Source organism: Triturus cristatus, chromosome 1_2 (genome assembly GCF_964204655.1).
Source record: "Triturus cristatus chromosome 1_2, aTriCri1.1, whole genome shotgun sequence".
NCBI classification, from domain to species: domain Eukaryota; kingdom Metazoa; phylum Chordata; class Amphibia; order Caudata; family Salamandridae; genus Triturus; species Triturus cristatus.
The window spans coordinates 943,155,372-943,173,093 of record NC_140580.1 but is presented as its reverse complement, the minus strand read 5'-3'; the positions used below and the strand labels follow the sequence as shown (position 1 = coordinate 943,173,093).

General features: G+C 45.5%; 1 protein-coding gene across 1 annotated transcript in view; it reads left to right on the top strand.

The window, feature by feature from the left end:
• LOC146868395 (uncharacterized) overlaps positions 1-17,722 on the top strand; it is a 91,366-nt gene that overhangs the window by 48,457 nt on the left and 25,187 nt on the right. Inside the window, exons 3-5 of the mRNA XM_085624115.1 lie at positions 3,594-3,728; positions 8,862-9,036; positions 9,772-9,870. Coding sequence (XP_085480241.1) covers positions 3,594-3,728; positions 8,862-9,036; positions 9,772-9,870 — 409 coding nt within the window. The remainder of the gene's footprint in view (positions 1-3,593; positions 3,729-8,861; positions 9,037-9,771; positions 9,871-17,722) is intronic.

Here is a 17,722-nt window from a genome sequence, read left to right as displayed (position 1 = left end):
CACACAGTAGTGTCCAGTACTGCCCCTATGAACAGGTTGCGCTGAGAGGGCACCAGGTGAGATTTGGGCACATTGATCGAAAAACCCAAGTCGAATAACAGTTGAGATGTTACATGCAAATGATGTTGCACCATCTCTGGGGACTCTGCTTTTAGAAGCCAGTCGTCCAGGTAGGGGAAAACTGGAATCCCCGACCTCCTGAGATGAGCAGCCACCACTGCCATCACCTTCGTGAAGACTCGAGGTGCGGTAGTAAGACCAAACGGGAGGACCGCAAACTGGTAGTGTTGCGACCCAACCGTAAAACGGAGATACTTCCTGTGCGACTTCAGGATTGGGATGTGAAAATACGCATCCTGCAAGTCGATCGACACCATCCAGTCTCCTTGCTGCAACGCTTGAAGAACCTGTGCAAGGGTCAGCATCTTGAATTTCTCCTGCTTCAGGTAAAAATTCAAGACTCTGAGGTCCAGGATTGGACACAATCTGCCGTCCTTTTTGGGAATCAGGAAATACCGGGAGTAGCATCCCTGACCCCTTTCCTGCTCTGGAACCACCTCTATAGCACCTTTTTGTAGCAATGCGAGAACCTCCTTTTGTAGAAGAAGCAGATGGTCCTCTGAGCAAAAACCTTGGCAAGGAGGGTAAGGGGGAGGAAACTCCTGAAAGGGAAGGGCATACCCATTCTCTATGAGGTTTAAAACCCAAAGGTCTGTCGTGACCGATTTCCAACCTCGCAGAAAGTGGGACACCCGACCCCCCACAGGTCTCACATGATCTAGGATGGGGGATCTAGGGCTGCTTCCCTGAAGCTTCATTGGGAGCAGAGGAGTCAGAAGATGAAGATAGGTTGCGGCCAGAACCCCTCCGGCCCCTTTGTCTTCCTCTATATGACCTATAGAGAGGATTCTACTGCTGCTGTTGATGCTGTTGTTGAGGCTGACGGAAGGTACAAAATGAAGACCTCCCAAATCCTCTATACTTTCTGAAGCCAAATCCCTTAGCCGGAGTCTGCAAACCCAAAGACTTCGCAGTAACCCTGCTATCTTTAAACCTCTGTAAGGCGGAATCGGCTTTTTCCCCAAACAGCTTTTCTCCATCAAAAGGCAAGTCAACTAACGTGACCTGAACATCAGCAGAGAAGCCGGAAGAACGAAGCCAAGCTTGCCTCCTAGTGGCTATCGAAGACCCCATAATTCTAGCCACAGAATCAGCCATGTCTAGGCCCGACTGAATAACCTGCGTTGCAGCAGCTTGAGTGTCTGTAACAACCTCCATAAAAGAGGCCTTCTCCTCTTCAGGCAGCTTAGGGGCTAACAACTTCATCGAGTCCATCAGGGCATGAACGTAGCGCCCCAATAAACAAGTGGCATTAGTCGATTTAAGAGCCATGCATCCAGATGAAAAGACCTTTTTGGCTGTTTGTTCGATCTTTTTAGAATCCCTATCAGCTGGTGCTTGAGGGAAGGCGCCTGAAGACTGCTTCGAGCAGGAAGCTTGCACCACAAGGCTCTCTGGTGAGGGGTGAGAAGAAAGGAAGCTCGGATCCCCCGGAGCCACTCTATACCTCCTTGCCATTTGTCTGGATACTGCAGGTGAAGAAAGTGGCTTGCGCCAAATATCCATCACTGGCTCTAAAATAGCCTCATTAAAGGGCAACAAGGGCTCAACAATTGACGATGTTGAATGTAGAACTTCAGTTAAAAGGTTTGGTTTATACTCTGCAGAGGGCAACTGTAAGTCCAACAACTCTGCAGCCTTTCTGATGACCGAATGATAAGGGGCCAACTCTTGTGGAGGAGAAGACCTAGCAGAAGAATGCTCCCATTCTGGAGTAGTATCAAGTCCACTATCATCCTGAATGCCTTCAAACTCATCAGTTGATTCACCAACCTCACCTTCCTCCACTTCCTCCCTATACCGCTCCTCCTCCAAAATCCTCTGGGCCTCTCTCCGAGAACGGATCCGAGGACCCGGCATCGGCGGCGCCGAACGTGGAGTCGGCGGCACCGAACGTGGAGTCGGCAGCGCCGGACGAGTCGGCGGCGCCGGACGTGGTGCAGATGGACTCGGCATCGGCGTCGAGGGAGGCTCCGAAGGCAAACGATCCAGACGAAGCCGGGATGGATCTCCAGACGGCGCCGGGAACTGCCATGAAGGAGCCATCGGCAAGAAGGGCATAAAAGGAGCCTGAGCATAATGCTGCGGCACTCCCAAAGTGTATGCCATTGGACCCACGGGACCATAAGGTGCGCCGGATGGGAAGGCAGCCCTTTGAAAAACCCCATACATAGCATTGAGGAAATGTGTTGGATCCGCGCCCGGAGTTTGGAATTGCGGGTATGGGTTTGACCCTGGATCCGGTCGTGGAGTATCAGGAACTTGAGCCGAAGTGTCCTCCACTGGTGCCACATGTTCATCTGGCACCGGAGAAAGATCTTCAACCTGATCCGGCACGCCGTCGGAAGCTGGAGACTCCACTGGCACCGGTGACTGCGCCGGGGACCTCGCCGGAGTCAACTTCGGCGAAGGTGTCTTCTCTGGAGACATACGAGAAGGGGAAGGAGAAGGAGAAATAACTTCCTTTCTTCGACGCCGAGGTGAAGGCGACCTCAAAGCCTTACTCCTCGACGATCGGCGCCGAAAGCTATGCTTCCTCTTCTTTCTGTGTTTCTTCGACTTCGATGAGTGTGAAGTCGACGACTCCGGCCTCGACTTCTCCTTCTTCCTACCTCTCCTTTCCTTTTTTGCCTTGGCCATGAAGAGTTTCGCCTCCCTCTCCTTCAGGGCCTTGGGGTTCATCTTTCTACAGCAGGAGCAGTCATCCACATCATGATCTGAAGAAAGGCACCACAGACAATCTTCGTGGGGGTCAGTAATTGACATGTGGCCTCCACATTCCCTACAAGGCTTAAAACCTGACTTTCTCGTCGAAGACATGGCAAATCCAGAAACAGTAACCCACTGCAAGACAACAAAGTAGCAGGAGAGTACTGGAAAACCGTAACGCGTCGACGGCGCGGAAAAAAGGGAACTGACGTCATCACGCCGACGTGGCTCTCTTATGGCTCCGGTGACGTCTTACGGAGTTGCGAGCGTAGCCGAAGTATTATGACGTCCACGTTGGCGTAGAGAGCTGGGGAAAACATTCCGTGGAATGCTGGCGCAGGGGATATTCACAAGGTGAGGAATCCACTGGCAGATGTATCCATCAGAAATATCAAGTCCAGAGGAAACGGGGCATGGTTTTCATTTGTGCTAGGGAGGGTGGCTTGTGTCAGGGGGTGGTGGTGGCCGGTTTGAATGAGGGGTCTGCACTTTTCATTTGAATCTTGAATCAAAGTGTGGTCAGATCCGGAAAAAAAAAAAGTTGTTTTTTATGATGTTAGTAAACTAGGTTATTGTTTTTTCCTTGTGAGTGCGTTGCTGTTGTTTGTTTGTCTTTATTAACCCTGTCAATTTCTAATAGTGTGTTTCTTGTTCATGGTTTACAGTTAGGTTGTTTCCCAAAGGAGTGCTGGGTTGGTTGTGCCAATGTCATCAGTCATTTCATCTGATCTTAATTCACACTGTTTCTTCTTTCTCTCTTACAGGTTTCAATCTTCTTCTCGGACATTGTGGGGTTCACCAGTATTTCCGCCTCCTGTACCCCCTTACAAGTGGTGGAGATGTTAAATAACCTTTATGTGTGCTTCGACAGCAGAATAGACTCTTACAATGTATATAAGGTGCGTCTCCATTTAAACCAACCCCTTTTAATTGAATCTCATTCAAAATGCCCATAGGTACCCCTGAAAACAAACATCATCCTGGTTCTACAATTTCCAATCACTGAACCAGCTGCCAAAACGTCAGAGGCAGGTTTTCATACAAAGGCACCTCTGTGAGCCCAAGGATTATGATAAAAATCTCTTATTTAGAACACGTCTTTGTTGCAGAAATTATAATGTTGCATCAGACAACGGTTTATATTAACCATACTTTTCTTCACCCTCCATTCTCTTTTCACTTTATTACATCCTAATTCAGGCGGGAAAGCCTGTAGCAGGGATATAGGTCAACTTAGATAGTCTACCCTGTCTTTCTCAGTATGTTTTTTTTTTGTTGCTAGCACTTGAGTCTGACTTCTGTTTCTATCATTCACTTCACACCGATGCTATAAATTCCCGTGTCACACAGGACAGTACAGTGGGACGGGTATGCTGGGCTGTTGAAGAATTTGTATTCTAGCCTATGAAGCAGACATACATTTTCCTCCCACTTCCCTGTGAGGCAACACATCTTTGCCCGGTATTGTGACATGGGTTCTGACGATCACACACTCTCTCTATTTGCTTTGAAGATAGAATTACAACCTCCACAGACCGACAATAGCTACACAGGCCACATCTTGGCTACCTTCCAGCCCAACTCTTGGGAACTGGGTTAAGAGGGAGCTGTTGCGTGTGGTGGGCCGGTGGAACTGGAACAATTGTCAGAGTGGGGGTGCTGCCATCCATATTACATCACTGAAGTCATGGGTATTGTAAAATATCCAAGCACCAGATAATGACAATTGTAGCAAATGAGTCATTCAGTAGGAGAGCGGTGCGGGTGTATGTACTATGTAGCCGGTGGTGCACTTTGGAGCACACTGACACAAATATATTACTTAAGCATGGGGTAGTATGACAGTGTTATTTGCAGAGAGTGCATTTTCAATTTAAATGGCCAAGAAATTCGCACCAGCATGCAGTTTTCTTGATAAAACTGCCTGGAAATTGGGTTGTAGCGAATAATTATCACTTGCACATCACCAGGTAAGGTGTCTTAATGGTTTTTATCTTATTAAAATCTTTGCAACACACTTCAGAATTACAAACACGTGATGTATTTGTGCTTTCCTAACTGCTGTTATTTTTTAAAAATATTTGTACAGTTAATTTACAGGTATGTAGATGTTGTGTGATATTAAAAACTGACATCTTACATCTTTTCCTTTCACACTCCATGTACCCCTGTAACATTTTCGGATCGTTCACATTACAAATTCCTCTAACTTAGCACTCAGAAAAGTGAAAGTAAAGCCCGGTCTCTGTGCTGAAAGAATAAGCTGCAATTTGGATAGAAGCCAAATGTCCGACATAGCCTGATATTTGACTATCTTAGGCACAGCAAAGCAACAAGATAAAAACAAAGTATAGAGGAGTCTTTATTGCTCATTCACTCCAGCATGATTATTGTGGGGGTGCTACAGCACCCTCAGCATCCATACTTCCAGCATGTATGCCAGTTACCGTGGCGTAACAAACATTGAGGCCCCCTCTCTGCAAGGTACATGAAGGGCCCCCCTACGGACTATATCAGGAGCTATCAGGCCAGGGTACTACGATGAGGGGGTCCCTCTGGAGCTCAGCCCCCCCGCACCATGGGGGCTGTTGGCGCCTATGTTACACACTGCCCAGTTAGTAGATTCCCCTAAATTGGGGGGCATACCCAGTTACATGTGATAATAAGCACATATGTGGAGAGAAAAGGCTGTTGAGAAGGAAAGGGTTCTGTGGTTAGATGTACTGATTGATTGAAGAGGCACACACTGTATGTAATAGCACTGGCAGGTTCTGATCCTTTGATATTAGAGGTACTAACTGAAATGGAAGGTTATGCAAAGAACATGGTCTTGAGGGTTATTTTGTACCTGGGAGTGGAAGGGCTATGGGGATATCATTCCATGGCTGTATTCCTTTAGAAAAATGGTTTTCAACCCAGTATAAGGGTCATCTTACTTCATCTGTCCTCTGTGTCAGAACAGTTGTGGAGCGTACCATCACATGTGTGAGGAGAAAGTATTGTGTCCACAGTGAGTTTAAAAACACACAAGCAGATATAGGACTAATAATATCATAGCACATAGCCATACTTTGGGAACTTCTAGTTATTGTGCCACTGATCTCTGAAGGTTGTGAATGTCTTGGGGTGATAGTATCATCTATTCAAAGGACATTCCACATCCTGCAGAGACTGCTTGGAGTTCCTACTTTTTCTGGAGCCGCTGGAGGCTGTAGGAAAGATTCAGACGGGTAGTGTGTCTATCTCGAAGAGTGTATCCTGAACTACCTCTGCCATCTAAAGACACATGTCAACTGTGTAAGACTGGCCTTTTACCAGGTTCTCCTTCTACATGAACCTACCTGCTGGTTTGCTGTGTTGTTATTATTGCAGTTGTCAGTTAGAAACCTTGGCAGCTGAACCATGTCTTAGCCCTATTATCATCAGAATTTGAGGAGCCAGTTCTTCCATGGAAGAAACAGACATTTTGACTCAAATTTAATAGCCACTGTAGAAGTCATTTTCTCCAGCTTGTAAATAATTAACAATTTTCCAAAATGTGGGTATTGAAGTATGAAACATGTACAACAGTGCACCTGAATTGACATTTGGAGAGGATGAAGGTGGTGAAAGACGTGTGTGCAGCAAATCAGTTACAATAATAGAGAAGCACTTTGGACACAAATTAATGTAGTGCTGGAAAGTCACGTGTTTTACACTAGGGAACGGGGTAAAGAAGAAAGAGCGATGAATTGTGTGGCAGACAGGAGAAATTCAGCTTTGACATATCATTTTGGAGGTTTGACATATTTATTAATTAGAGAACGACTGATGAGATACACTGACAGTCCTAAGATCATGGAATGGGCTTTTCTCAAGAATGCAGGTCTAGAAGAAGCTATTGCAGAAGAAATTGAATACATGGTTGGGTGGATAACCGTGACGAGGAGCAGTCATGGTGGAGAGAGGTTGTGTGTAAGAAGAGAGTGGCAAGCTCCCAAAAAGGCATAATGATAAAAAAAACAAAATATAGAGCAAGACAAACTGTTTCAGATGTGGTATCCCTGATCATGTTTCTCCAAGCAGCGTCTGGTTTGAAAGGAATTCACATTGTGGGAAATATGCAACTGTGCAAGGTTTTTCAAAAAAGGGAAAATACAGAATGTTAAAGAGGGTGGAGAGGATATCAGAATGATAATGCTTCAAGTGGGGAAGTGTGAAGATGAGACGGAAGATGAAATTGAGATGCTTAAATGCAATCTTGTAGATGGACTATTCTGGTCCTACAAAATCTAGTTTCCCCTTATACTTTGCTACAAGAAGATACTTGCCTTTGGAGAGTGTTTAGAACATTTAGAGCTGTGGATAGAAACCTGGGAGAATATAGCAAAACAAATATTTACTTGGTCATCATGACACAAATGAGTATAGAGTGTAAGGACAGAACTACGATATGATATGTTTATGTGGCCAAAAGAGGTGATCTGTTGGTGTGGTTTCATCAGCAAGACTAAGATTGAGCCACAAGGCCAGTGAAAAACCTGTGGCATTTTCTAGAGTGTGCTAAGAAAGGTTGGGATATAAAAATAGGTTTCAATACAAGATTGTGTTGAAGGAAGGCTCCATTGAGGTATTAGACAAAGTGCAACATGTACGCTATTTGATGATCAAACCCTTAGACGAGAACTGGACAGGAGGATTGAAGGTAAGCTCATATATAGAATTCCTGGAGTGGTTCAGTGCAATGGTTCCTCCAACCCCAACAGGTGGTTATAAGAGTCCACATGTGAGCCTTATTTCATCACCATCTGTTCCAAGCTTCATTTTGACAAGTTGTCAGTAGGAACAGAATTTGAACTTGGTGATCCTGAACATGTTTTATTTTGGTATGCAGGGCCAGAATGGGCCCAAGCACATATTTTTACTACAACTGTGCTGCCTGCAAGCACATAGTAGGAAAAACTGAGGAATTTTGTGTTTCTGAGTTGCACTGTCTGCATCTCATATGCTAACCTGTAGATTTTCTGAGTTAATCTGTAGGCAGCACAGTTATAGCAAAACCAGCATAGGCATCCTTTCTGGGGCTGTGAATGGTTGCAGAAGATATTCATGTGTAGGCATGTCTTTGAGTTGTGTTTAGTACAGTGCTGAATTAGAGGACATTGATTTTCGAAGCTTCCGTGGGCCAGTGATCTTTGTTGCAACAATGTTGATATCTGAGCTTTCAGAAAGCAAAGCCCCATCCTAAAAAAAAGTGAAGGATGACTTTTGCCATGGATTGAGGTGCTGCTCATAGTTCACCTGTGAACCTGCTAGCCACTACACATCATTGTGCAGTGAACAATAAGCTGAATTCATATGAGGTGAGTCATGCTGTCAAAATGGGAGTGGAAGTAAGTCAAGGGAATCCAAGGGGTCCAGGGACTTTGCGATGGTAAAAAGGGCAAACTAGGTGGCTTAGTGTGGCCCGAGTGGGTCATAGCTGGAGCATCTGTTACAAAAAGGGATTAGAGGTAAGGGCTACACTTATGCTGCTTTGGCATCAGAGGGGACTAAATAGTAAAAGTACACAAAATCCAGTGTTTTCCAGTTTATACTGAAAAGCAAATATTCCCCTTAGTGGTGTTTTTTCAGTTATAATTGGTTTTAACTGAAAACTGGAAACTCTATCAATATTTTATCCTGTAATGTTTGTTGGGTTGCCTAAGTGGGGAAGATGCCTTATGATCTACTTTTAATGTGTTGTATGTTTTCCCTGTCTAAGATATCTAGCTCATAGAATGTTGTACTGTCCAGTTCAATGACCTAAATAGCCTTTGGCAGTTGCTTGAAAGATGTATTGGTGATGCTCCAGATGCAATAAACCATTTTATTATTTTATTTGCTTCATCATCTCTCATCATTCGAGACCAATACATTTTATTTTTTGAATCTTTGATTTAATATTCTGTATTCTAAAATTGAAATGTATTGGAAACTCACCTGGTGCCTTGCTGATATTGAATTACCTATACATACTTGCCAGTGAAGGAGTTGTATTTGTCCTTCTTCAGGTAGAAACTATCGGAGATGCTTACATGGTAGTGAGTGGGCTACCTGAACGAAATGGGGTGAAGCATGCAGACGAGATTGCGAAGATGTCACTGGACTTGGTAGCTGCGGTCCGACAGGTCAATGTGCCACATATGCCAAGCGAGAGGCTACAGATGAGAGCGGGCATTCACACAGGTGGGTGGCAAATGAAAGAACCTGGCCAAGTTCAAAATGCATCCTGTTGAGCTGTGGACACATAAACTGAGAAGTAGAAACTTGGATTAGTCCATATCAGTAACACCTCACCCGTAATTTTCCAAGAGCACTTTATCATAGAATCTCACCAAGGAATCAAGGCCCTTGTATTTTTATACTAAAAGTGGGTGTTCTACACTAGAAATATGCACTTCATCAGTTCTGTTGGTTAGATTCTGGAGTAAATTCCTACAATAAACAGACAGGGATGTATGTAGTGTGTATCTATGCCGGAAGAATATTTCTTTTCCACACTTGCTAGAATAGAAAAGCAGGTCTTTGAGTTTCGTTGGTAGGTTAACTACTAATCACTCACAGACAAGTCAACAATGAATCTCCAGAACACTATTCCTCAAATAACTTTCATTAATCCAGTTAACCTCAGAGACCTGGATGAAGGTGCTGGTTATTGGTTTGGTACTTGTTTTCATTAATAAAGGCTGTAAAAAAATAATCCAATGAACCATTTTTCTGCTTCTTCACACTGTCTTGTGTTTGCTGTGTTTCTTTAATGTAAGTAGCTTGAGACTGTTTACTAAAACCCTTACTTTGACTACAGATTCTTGATGGGGTTTGTGTGTTTCTTGCGTCACTCTCTTCTTCTTTCTTATCTCTCTTGCTTCTCCCAACTCCAGAAATACAGTCTCCACTGCTATGTTGTATCTTTGTCTGCAGGCCCTTGCGTTGCTGGCGTTGTGGGATACAAGATGCCCCGTTACTGTCTGTTTGGGGACACAGTGAACACGGCATCTCGCATGGAGTCCACCAGCTTGCGTGAGTCTTACAGTCTTCCTCTTCAAACATGCTGGTTGAAAAACATTACGCACCACCACCAACTCTGTGGCTTTTCGCTATTCCAAACATATAGGGCGCTACAGCAAGAATCCCAGCAAGAGACAGACACTGTACTGTATATTAAAACAACCCACTGCCAGTGCTTAATTTTTAAAGAATGTATGTCGTTTCCCAAAGCTCTGCTCAGAAGCCCGCGGCCGATGCTATTAAATGTCAGTACATTGAATATGAAGGCTGCATCAACTTCAATCCACCTCAAACCTCTTTAGTCTATTACGAAACACCCCCTGCCCTTTTTTAGGTCTCGCCTGGCGAACACATTGCAAAAGCGCTGTCGCCAGCGAGATCTATTGTGGCTGAGTTGCCTCGGAAGTGGGACAGGAGATGGGCACGCGCAAGGCTTTTGGCGGACTTGAGCCGGTGTACGCGCACGTGAACACGCACGTCCACACATACGATGTGCACATCTCCTGTCCCCCTTCCGACCACATGCCAGCCCCGTTGGAGCGGCCCTCCGCGAGACGGGGCCGCTCAGAATGCCAAAAGGACACTTTGCACCAAAAATAGCCCACACGGAGCCCCCCAGCCCTTCTTCACTCACCGGGCTGCTCTTCTGGGGGGGGGGGCTCCTCCTCGTGGCTGCAGCACTTCTCTTGCCGGGCTTCCCTGCACTCCTGGGAGCCCCGCGCTGCTGTGGGCAGCCTCGGCCGCCACACTCTTCACCCGGGCGCCCTCCTGGGACCCGGGGCTTCTCTCCACTCCGGCCAACACCGCGGGGCTCTCCCTTCAGCATGGGAGACCTGCGTTAGCACAGCACGCCGGTTTCAGTTTTTGCCAGAGCAGGCTCCGCCCACGTCCCGGGCAAGGGCGCCTGAATTCCGGCTTGTTTTCTAACCAATTGCAAAGTTTACAGGGAGTTTCAGTCACAAAGACCCTTCTTAGATCTATTTAGGCTGTCAATTACAAAACCTAATTTCTTTCTGATTCTCACCATTTTCAAGGTGAACTTCATTTGATTGTGGAATAAGAGAGCGCAAGGCCAATCAGGGTTTTAACATCGTCTGTTGGGACGTAAGAACCAATGTTCGATAAACTCCAGTTTTATTCTAAAAAGTTGCCTTGTAGGCTCAGTGGAGCCCTTAAACTGAGCAAAAAAGTGAAAAGGATTCTCTTAATTAAACATTGAGTACGATGGGTAACTCGTTCTGGAAGCAAGCTGTGACGTACAATCCTTATTTATGAAAGACTTCACACAAGCTCGAACTTAGCTTTTGTTGATTCGGACTGAAGAGAAAGGATGCGAGCTCCTACTGTTATGTGTATTTTCTTTGTGTTGTGTATATGCGGTTTGTAATCTGTTGTGGGCTTTGGTGTGTTGCGTGATCGGTCCCGCATCTTGTGTATCCGACCGTTTTGTACTTGCATTATGTTGGTATTATATCATATGGTGTTGCTGCTTTGTGTTTGTGTTATGAATAAGGAGGGAGGTAAGTTTTATTATGAGCCTGTTTCGTCTTTCTTGTCATTCAAGTTCGACAAACTGAGCATCAAGAAGTAACAGGAACACGTGGTATTTAGAACTCTAGGAATCTGCAAGATTGTGCCAGTCAGAACTACGCATAAAGAAAACATTCCTTTTGCGGTCCTTCATAAACTTAGCTCTTTATCTGAGTTTAACTCATTATAGCCTGAATTTACAGGTTATGGCTCTGTATATTATTCCATAAGTTACTTGCAAAATGCCTAACTAGTTATTGTTCTTGTGCGCTATATGAATATGGTTAATAAACTTAGGTGTCACCAACAACACCTCAAGCTTAGATTGTAAGACATTGATTCAAAGAATTCGTTTCTGTGGAAATTTACCAGCGGAATGAACTTAGTACTATGGAAGATTTTCTGTAGTAGTAAATTTAGGGTTCAGTGATGTTATGAGTGATGTTTCATTCATTGCAGGACATGGGAATCTTATAGATTTGAACCCCCCAGACTCGGCACTGAGGTGGTGGCAGGTGGGTTCAAAAGGGGCAGAGACTGTGATAGTCAGCTTAGCGGGACAGTACATGTGCATTAGATTTTACAAATTACCCCCACCAAAAACTGACAAGGTGGAATGCAAAAGCGGATCATTCTTACGTTATAGTTTACAAATAGACGACATTCAACAGACTGCCCTTTATTTTGTCATTACACTTCACACAAACAACCAAATAAGCCCTGTCTGGTTTCTTATTTATTTAATAAAAGTGTGAGAGAATTTCCAGAATAGTCCAAACACTGTTTTTCTAGTCAACCTCATTTGTATTATTGTCACTGACTTTTAGGTCGAGCCTGGGCAGTGCATGCGCTCCTCTCCGAAGCATGCGGTATTTGGGTATGGATTTGAAGCTCCACCCACTCTCCACCCACATTCTCTCCACCCACATTTTTCATTGGCTTTTGTCTTTGTCCTTTGTAAATCCTAGGTTCTGATTCGGTAATATGCTTGTTAGTCCCTCCTTAGTACTGCCTTGTCTTCATTTGTAACCTCCCATGACGACTGGCCCTTTCACTTCTGTTGTTACACAGTATGAATTATTTAGTCTGTAAGTACTCTGGGACATATTAGCAAAAAACTGCTTTAAATTTATCGCCACATTAGCGGCAGAAAACTGCAGCTAAAGCGGCGATAATGGCCTTGATAATATGCCCTTGAGAATTCCCATAGAAGCCCATGTTCTGGTGTCAACATGAGCTTCTATTGGAATTCTCTGTGGCATATTATCCAGCCCATTTTCGCCACTTTAATGGCAGTTTTCTGCCGCTAAAGCGGCGATAAATTTAACGCCGTGCTTGATAATATACCCCTTTGTTCTTTAATGAGTTTCTCCTACTGCAGGCATGACATGATTTCCTGCAACATTCAGCACGCCATGCATGCTTTCTCTTTCCAAGCAGCCTGGGACAATGGCAGCCTCTTTCAAATTAAGTGGGTCTCGCATTTACAAGAGTTTGAGCTATTGGCATTGTAAACGACAATGCTTTTTATTTATGTGTTAATTATCAAAACTGATAAATAAAAGGCATTGTCATTTACAATTCCAATAGCTTAAACTCTCGCAAATGCGAGACCTATTGCATTGCAAATGCTTGTTCTCACTCCTGGAAGTTACTGGTTTCTCCCTAGGTGACGGTGTGTTGGACCTGGCACCTTTTGGCATGTTTCCCCTGTCTTTTTGCTTTCTGACCTCCCGTTTGTGATGGTATGGTGGAGTTTGTTTTTGCTGGTTTAGTGTCTCTGCGCACATTCTCACTGCTGTTCAGTGTTAAAGTGAAAGTGCTCCTACTGTGAATTGTGGTATGATTGGTTCTCCATGATTTGCCTCTTTGATTTACTAGTAAGTCTCTAGTATAGTGCACTGTGTGTGACAAGGGCCTGTAAATCAAATGCAACTAGTGTGCCTGCAGTACAGGTTGTGCCACCCACACACATATCTTTTTAAAGGTGTCTCAGACCTGCCACTGTAGTGTCTACGTGCAGTTTATAACTGCCATGTCGACTTGGCAAGTGCACCCACTTGCCAGGACCTAACCTTCCCTTTTCTTACATGTAAGCCACCCCTCAGGTAGGCCCAAGGTATCCCCATAGGCAGGATGCAGTGTATGTGGAAGGTAGGACATGTAGTAGGGTGTTTTGCATGTCCTGAAATATTGTGCATTTCATTTGTTACTATTAAAAGGATGTCTCTCCCATAGCTTATAATGGGAGCTGCCTTGTAACATCTTACAATTGTAACTTTCCATTAGGACAAGATAGAGAAATGGAGGTTAGGCTTCCTGAGCTCAGAATTTAAAAATACATCATTAGTGAAGATGATTTTTATATTGTGTGTTTGAAAATGCCACTTTTCGAAAGGCAAAAAGAACAATTGATGGACATAATGCTGAACAATGTCATACATTCACCCCAGTACAGAGATCTGGGCCTAAATTTATAGTTACTTTGCAACCCATGCCTTTCCATTATAGACCCAGCCATACCCAAAATCAGTCTTGATCCTGTTCCCCATGGGAACAGTCCAACCCAAACTGCCAGTCCAGGTCCTCCCTGGACTGAAACAAGCATCCTGGGACTAGCGTGAATCCAGTGGTTTATCGAGCACCGGACCTATGCCTGGGCATACCCTTCCTACTTAGCGTGGCAAATGCAAAAAGAACAGATGATGGACGGAATGCTGAACAAATCAAAAGTTCACCCCAATGACACATCTGGGTTAAATCCAGTGTCCACCATTCCAGTTTGGACCCAGCCATATACAAATAAGTCTTCACTCTGCCCCAAAATGGGTTCCAGGATGCTTGTTTCCGGTCCAGGGAGGTCCTGGCCTGGCAGTTCGGACTGGGCTGTTCCCATGGGGAGCAAGGTCAAGACGGATTTGCATATAGCCAGGCTCAAACTGGGGTGGTGTGGTGAGCAAAAAAGAAATGATGGATTAAACCCAGATCTCTGACTGGAGGTGAATGTTTGATTTGTTCAGCATTCCGTCCTTCATTAGTTCTTTTTGCTTTTGTTGCCCTAAGTGGGAAGGGTATGCCCAAACGTGGGACCCATGCTCACTGTGCCACTGATGAGGGAGTAATACCCCAAAACAGGTCCCAGGATGATTATTTCTGGCACAGGGAGGATCTGACCTGGTAGTTCAGGCTGGACTGCTCTCATAAAGAGCAGGGTCAAGACTTATTTGCATATGGCTGGGTCCAAACAGGGGTGGCGTGGACTGGAAACAAGCATCCTAGGACCGGTTTTAGGGCTTTATCCTTCATCAGTCAGGCTAGCTTGACTTCAGTGGCATGGAGAGCACGGGACCCATGTCTGGGCATACCCGTCCCACTAATGGTGACAAATGAAAAAAGAACAATTGATGGACAGAATGCTGACCAATGTCATACACTCACCCCAGTACAGAGATCTGGGTCTACATCCATTATTTTTTGCTCCCCATGCCATTCCAGTTTAGACTCAGCCATATGCAAAACAGTTTTGACCCTGTTCCCCATGGGAACAGTCCAACCCGAATTGCCAAGCCAGTTCCTCCCTGGACTGGAAACAAGCATCCTAGGACCGGTGAGCATTTTTTTGCTTAACCATTCTGTGTGCCTCTGCCTGTTTGTGTATTCACTGTCTGGATTGAGAGTGACAGGAACTGGGGGTATGCATTCACACTAGACAGACACAAGGGGAAGGTTGAGGTGTGTCCTGCCTTTCCTGGGGGAAACATAGCCAGGCTGAATAGACCTGGCTGCATTTAGAGTAGTGGGAGGAGTTGGTGCTTGCACCTAAATGGACTGTGGCTGCCACTCACAAAGATGTCTTCCCTTCCTGCAGTGAACCTGGCCTGAGCCAGGCAGTACTTGTTTATGTGTGCCAGAGGAGCACAACTACAAAGGGAAATGTGGTATAAATATTGGGGCCCTGACCCCAGGACTTTAGAACTCTTTGGGATTAAGGAACCTGCTAGGAAGAAGAGCTGGGCAAGCTGTGAGGCAAGGCTACCACTTTGCTGTGTGCTTTGTTGTGTTGGCCTGCTGTGGCTGCTTCTGTCTTGGGCAGTGAAAGGACTGAACTGGACTTTCTGCAACATCTTTTTTCTGAGTATCTCCAAAGGCTTGAGGTTGAGTTTTCCACCTGTTCAAGAGGTCTCAGGAACGGACAAAGACTTTGCCTCCCACTGGTTTCCTGCATCTGGAACTGTGGGTTTCAGCTGCCACGGAGGGAAAAAGCAACACAACGCTGTCAACGCAGCCGCTGCTGGCTTCGTGACCTGAAGGAACCACAGAGGGCACTGCCGCACTTTGCACCGCAACCCTGGTCTCACTGATGGCATCTGCCTCCGCCACCAAGCTGCTGCTTGCACAGGGACCTGTGGGTACCGCACTCCGCACCACCTTGCTTCATAATGCTGCCCTGACCTCAATGACGCTGCCACTGCAAGCTGACATCGATGCTGCTGCCTGCACCGTAGTTTGGTGCACCACTCATAAGTTACACAATGCACCACCCAGTCCCACACCGCAGTCTAGGCACACCAACGCCAGCAACATCGAATCCAGATCATCAACCGACGCCGCTGCTTGCACCGTGACCTGTGGGCCCCGCACACTGCATTGCCTCGTCTTGCACCACAGCCTTGGGTCTACCGACGACGGCGCTTCAGCAACGATGATGCTGCTGCTTTCACTGTGACCTGCCAGCACCGTGACGAGCACGCCCCACTTCGCACTGCCCGACTTCTCACTGCAGCCCTGGTCTTACCGATGCCGCTGGACCACCGTCACCAGGCTGCTGCCTGTACCGCGTCCTGAAGGCACTGCACGCGGCAAAGCTCCACTTCACACCACAGCCTCTGCGACTGCCGACAACGGCGCTCCTGACTTCAATATCACGGAGATCGACTTGCAATGGGTGTGACTTCAAGGGCCCGAAGACTACTGCACCGACTTCCCGGACCAACGCCTGCTGACGCCGGCTCCTTGGAGCTCACCGCGAGGTCCCCGATACCCTAAATTTCTAAAGGTACTGTTTTGCGTGTCTTCCCGACACCGTAGCTGGTCCGCGATGACGCGTCTGGCCTGAACCGTTGGATTTGGTTGGTCACGACACTGTGATAGCCCCAGATTGAGCTATCGACTTCATTGAACTGTCTCTGAAGTCTATTTTTGTAATATTTGTATCTTGATAACTGTACATTGGATTTTTATCGTTTTGGTCTTGTTTTACACAGATAAATATTGGTTATTTATCTAAAACTGGTGTGGTGTCCTTTTGTAATGCTTTCACTATATAACTGTGTGTTATGTGCAAATACTTTACACATTGCCTCTGAGATAAGCCTGACTGCTCGTGCCAAGCTACCAAGGCAGTGAGCAGGAGTTATTTTAGAAGTGTAACTCCCTTATCCTGACTAGGAAGAAGGATCCCTACTTGGACAGGGTAACAACCTGGAATAGAGACCCCCATTTCTAACACACTTTTTCTGTCTTTCTCTTCCTACTTGTTGTTTGTGTGTTTTTCCCTCCCTTGCTCTCGGGAAGTGTCTGATGAGAAAAATAAGAGCCGGTCCCCAAACATTTGTGCCAGCAGCCTCCACCAGCAAGCAATAGCTCAAACTAAGCACTGCCCACTGCCAACTCTGGCCATAGGTTACTCTGCAGTTCTTACAACAAACATCAGCCCTTTACAAATCCATATAATCTCTTCTGTGAGATTAGACTTTGGAAAAATGCTTACACCACAGCTATCAGGGCTACAATACTGCAGCACCGAAACTAGTGACCTAGTCATGAGAAAGCCAAACTAATTCAATGGTCTGCTAATTACAGTGCAATGTTTCACCTCAGAATGTCCTAACTAAAGTGTGATTCTCACAATCATATGCATGCAAAATCTACCCTAGTTTGTTGACCCTAGACTTCAAACAAAAGACAGAAAACATGTATTGAACGTGGAAAAATCTTTAAAATCACTGAAAAGTCCATCAGGGCACACTGCATACATAGAATAAACAGGTAGATTAGACATATTCAAGTTTGCCATACTCAGCTATACACTGTCCAACACCTGATTGCTAGATATGATGTAGAGCGTGTCAGATGACACACTCTACATCATATCTACAAACCTGATGGATATCCTGTATGCCTTATTACAAGTGCATTTTATCCCCATATCACATTTATAATAGAGTGAGCGGGATATATCTGTCACGTTCGTGATGAAGTGACCTGTCTGCCAAACTCTGACAGGCCGTAAATTACTTTCCTGGGTGCTCCAGTATCAATGATGTTTCATCAA